The sequence below is a fragment of the Contarinia nasturtii genome, unplaced genomic scaffold (genome assembly GCF_009176525.2).
Source record: "Contarinia nasturtii isolate CC-2019 unplaced genomic scaffold, AAFC_CNas_1.1 Cnas_scaffold_2976, whole genome shotgun sequence".
NCBI lineage: Eukaryota > Metazoa > Arthropoda > Insecta > Diptera > Cecidomyiidae > Contarinia > Contarinia nasturtii.
This window is the reverse complement of record NW_022200292.1, coordinates 1-4787: the sequence shown is the minus strand read 5'-3', so window position 1 is coordinate 4787 and position 4787 is coordinate 1. Positions and strand designations below refer to the sequence as shown.

Here is a 4787-nt window from a genome sequence, read left to right as displayed (position 1 = left end):
AAAAAAAGTGTAGTTTAAAAAGTCAGCAACGTGAATAAGTTGAGTTATTTTTATTTGCGTATACACATGTGCAAGCATATTTATTAGACAAGGTACTTTAATCGTTGAATGACATTTGTCGAGTCCATTTTCACAGCTATGCATTGATCTTCGCAAAACTATTTCGCACTTGACACAAACACATCGAGTCTTATGCCTAGTATGACCAAAAACACCCGTCAAGACCATGGTCAAGAAGTGATAAATCATTATTTACCTTTACATCCGACGCACAATGCTTGACAATCGCAAATCAGACATGTAATACAATTCACAAACATATTGTTTGCATTTCAATGAGTGCATCACGGCGGCGCGTACAAACTATTATTTATTTTTTTCAGCAAGTACCCTGAAAGATTCACTTCACTTAACACCTGGACAATCGTTTTATTACAATCTACTGACTAACATATTTCTGAGGACCCATTTCTACAAGGGGTTAAACAGTCATTTATTATGAATTTTCATTTCGTAGAAACGTTTTACTAAAATATTTGCCGAGTTAAAGAGTTTGACCAATCCCCTAGACTTTTGTGCACTATTTTTACTCTTTGTATATATTCAATGAGAGTGTTCCATTGTTGCTTCAATGGTCGACATGTTAATCAAGAATACAAATACAAATACATTGAATCAGTGATATTTGAAGTTTTATCACTTTAGTAAAAACTAAATTTTTCCAACAATAATTATATGATTTTGTTCAAAATCAAAGTCAAATCATTTGGTGAATTTAATCATTATTGTTCCGTAAAATAAATGACATTACATCATTGGTGTTGTATATCTTTTAAAACCACAAAATGCTCTATCTTCATCCCAGCAAACAAATTTGTAATGTTTTTAGTACATTCTAACGTTGAAAAATGTAACGTTTTGGCCCATTCTGGTGGTCATTTTCGTGTCAAATGGAACGGAGATTATATGCATAGTTTCCACGAATTCCAATGGAATGGATCCACTTGTTTCTTTCACTTCCAATAATATTTCATTTGACAACATAATGTGAACACAACCCAACACATTAAGTTTTATATTGAAAATACAAATCTTACGCTCAAATTAAAAAATAAACAATTTATTCGAAAAGAAATAAATAAAACTCTGCAGGAGAACTCTTTTATACGTCATTTAATGCATTTATTTTTTTTTATTTGTGGAATTATTATTTTGAATTTTCGAAATACAACTGACATCTTTCTGACATTTTTCTATCCGCGCGGTGTATATGTGTCAAACCAAATCCAGTAGTTAGTATAAACAACTTTTGCACCAACCGATTTTGTTTACAATAAAATTTTGTTTTGTTTTCAACAGGATTTCTTGAGAATTATATGAGAGTGTTTGAAGCGTGGTTTGGGCGATCAATTGGTTTTATTGTCATTTCAAAAACGATTTTGTGTGTTCAGAATGCTGTTCCCTGTGGAATGGATATATTCACAGTTGGTTTTGTGACTGTCTTTGTTTTAATTTCGAAATAACAGAGTGTTGATAAAATTAACTGTGAATATTCCAACAACATTTCGATCGGCAAAATATTTGATGTCACGTTGGAAATAAATTTCATCATTCGATTTAGAATACAGAGTCACTTTGTTGAGGTAAGAGGTGATATTTATAATGCGCTCTTCATTACTGTTTCATTTAATTTGTGATAGAAGTGTTTATATCTTATTGTGTTTGTGATCTATGCTATATTTGATGTATTTTTTTCTTTAATTTTTGTACAATAGATCTGTCACGATGAGAAGAAAGAGAGCCAAGAATGGGCGCAGTACGTCGTTGAAGATGACTCTAAATCAAGTGCTGCGGGAAGAGTATCGTGCACCATTCATCGATCAGGTCACATACTGGTGCCTTTCGGCCACAATGATTACGACTCTGGCGTCATTACTGTTTTTGTTCAAAGCAAACAAAGCCTTTGACGATGAAAATGTTTGATTTTTTAAAGGTGAATCCGATGAATACACGAATGATGAATTCAATAAATACGTGAATGGTGTAATTGGTGAATGTTTCACCTCGGTATTACAAGAAAATTACCACAAATTACCGCTTGCATTTCGACGAACTGTGGAGCAAGCATGTCCTGATTTTCTTCGTCCAGAAAATTGGCCAGCTCGCGAGGGCATGGGGAACGCATTCAATCATCTCATCACTCAGTACATAACAAACGTGAAAAATAACATCAAAGTATGGGCATTCAGTCGCATCAAGAAATTTTTCACACTAAAGCGCTACGAACTGAATTTGAATCGACAAGGAAATCTCATCACTGAATTGGATGTAAAACGTGCGACGAAGATCGTAATGTTCCAAAGTAGAGTCGAGAGAAACGCGAACATCGATCTTCTATTAAACGAAGCAGCAGGCATTGGATTGCCAATCAATGTACACTTTCAGAATCTCATTCGTGATCGCTGGTTCCAAACCATTCCAATATTTATAAACATTCAGCGACAAATTTTCGATTTTCACGCGAAATATGAAATGTTGAAACAACGCTGGTTCCAATATCGACGCGATCCGAACAACAATGTCATGCCGACCACTCCACTCCCGCCAAAAATAAAGAATTTTTTAGTAGTTCCAATCCACGATTTCGATATGAAACATATCCGCATCGATATCCATCTTTTTTATTTGATTGCGCGCAAATTTGGAGCATTGAAATTGGCAAAAGGAAAACGCGGTCAGCCAATAAACATTGAAAAAACTGAATACGATAGCAATCCAGCTTTCTATTGGAATTTAATATTTGACATGCCAAAAATTTCGAAACTTGGAAATGGTAAGGAATTCGATTTTGCTGTGGCAACCGATAGTGTGGCAGTTTCGTTATGTTTCGTGAAGCCTGAACGCAATACACCAGAACTTGATAACAACACCATCAAAGAGAAGTACAATAATTTTGAGTTTGATTATGTGCTTGGAATCGATCCAGGAGTTCGTACATGGAACGCCACAGTTCGCAAACACGTTCGATCCGGCAACGAGGTAAGAAACAATAAATTCATTCTTTATTTATCATTTGTTTACTTCTATGATTTTTTGTTCGTAAATCTCAGGAAAACATCACAATTGATGGTCCAAAATACCATTTCAAAGCGAAATATGGCAAACGCAAGCGTAAATCCGATCAATGGACTGAATTGTTGCAAAAACAACGGGAGCTCGACTATAAACGCTATGCATTTTTTCCATCGCCGAAAGGACGTTCACATTGGATGTGTTACATCGCTTATTATGTGAAAATGATGAAACCAGCTATGGCGGTGTACACAACAAGAAAGTTTATTCGACTCCGTCTCGATAAATACATCGAAGAGAATCGGGCCAGTGACAAAATCGCGGCATCACTGACGAAAAAAAAGTCGGCGCTCGTTTTTATTGGTGCAGCTCAAATAGCTCCAAACTCACCAATTGGTATTAAAAAGCGATTGCGATGCCCGGGATTACGACGACTATTGAACAGTTTTAAGAAGTTGGGAAATTGTATTGTACGATTGGTCGACGAATACAATACATCGCAAACTTGTGCAAAATGTTTCCGGCCATTCGATCGACGAACCAAAAGCGATCGATACAAAGTTTGTCAGCATTGTATTCCAAGTGAAGATGAGGCATCGCAATGGAATTTACCGAACGTCATTATCACCATGAAAAGCAACCGAGTGTACCAACAATTGCGTAAATATGCAGTTGATTTTGTTAATCGATTGAATGCAGTCAACCCAGATCATATTCCAATGGATTCAGATGGTTTAGTGTCAAAACTTCAAGTATGTTTCAAAAACTGGCAACTAAACACTGGCATTTGGAAAGATGATCAAGCTCCATTTCAATTGAAAACTGTTTGGCACCGGGATATCGTTGCAGCCAAGAACATCATGTACAAAGGTGAAAAAATATCACTGAAATTAAAAATGTTTAAGAATGTTTTGGCTAACAATTTGTTGTTTACGATTTTGTTTTTAGGTCTTTGTACGGTGTTGGGATTGGACATTCATCCGCAACTATTGAGACCACAGAATCAAAATGCTGCCGTACAAAATCAAGCAGCTGACGATGAGGATTCCAGTGACGATGAGAACTACGTTTATGTTCTCGATGTTTCCGATGACGACCAGTTTTAATTACATGTAGCATTAAGATTTCTTTTTAAATAATATTATTGTAACGTTTTGTTACTATGCTGGGCTTGAGTTTTGTGGCCTTGACCGAAGTACGGGCAGTTCGGTATATAAAATAACCCGTAGGTGAGTATCATTTATTGAACTGAACCGATAGTATATTGATGTTGATTCATACTTAGTAACTGAGTTTATTTTTTCTCTTTTTTCTTTCCATTGCGACGTTGAAAATGACTGAAACTACACTCAAATCCGACCCCAATATTGACCGTCAACATATGCCCGATAATGGATGAATTTGCCACAACAAATGTTTTTTGGGATTTGAAATTCGGTATAGAAAAACGTAAAATGTAAAGCGTAAAATGTAAAGCAGCTTTTATTAATTCTAAAAGGTGTAAAAAGTGGAATAATACAATATGATTTTCGAGAAATAAGCAAATGAAATAAAGACGAAGTTGAATGAAAATTAAATCGATTAGTGAACAAAAAAGAAATTGAAAATAGTTTTTGTTTTATTAATTTTTCCAATACGAATAGAAGAATGTGTGAAAATTGGTTGACATTGTATTTCTAAGCTGATGTTTCCATTTTATTTTCTTGATCGATCAA

At 35.1% G+C, this 4787-nt stretch overlaps 1 protein-coding gene across 2 annotated transcripts; it reads left to right on the top strand.

Moving 5' to 3' along the window:
• Window positions 1-1595: 1595 nt before the first annotated feature.
• On the top strand, window positions 1596-4474 carry LOC116349618. 2 transcript variants are annotated; one of them, XM_031781152.1, is made up of 4 exons: window positions 1596-1643; window positions 1776-3039; window positions 3111-3942; window positions 4021-4474. In XM_031781152.1, exons 2-4 carry the CDS (start codon window positions 2173-2175, stop codon window positions 4176-4178), a joined length of 1857 nt encoding a protein of 618 aa, XP_031637012.1. In that variant the 5' UTR covers window positions 1596-1643; window positions 1776-2172; the 3' UTR covers window positions 4179-4474. The 2 variants fall into 2 exon arrangements, with proteins under 2 accessions (XP_031637012.1, XP_031637011.1); XM_031781151.1 differs by having other exon boundaries at window positions 3111-4474.
• Window positions 4475-4787: the final 313 nt, after the last annotated feature.

What these genes read in the sequence shown, in the direction of transcription:
- LOC116349618 (XM_031781151.1), top strand. Translation starts at nt 2,173, where the DNA reads ATGGGGAACGCATTCAATCATCTCATCACTCAGTACATAACAAACGTG. An exon ending in ACGTTCGATCCGGCAACGAG is followed by an intron (nt 3,040 to 3,110) that starts GTAAGAAACAAT and finishes CGTAAATCTCAG; the next exon opens with GAAAACATCACAATTGATGG.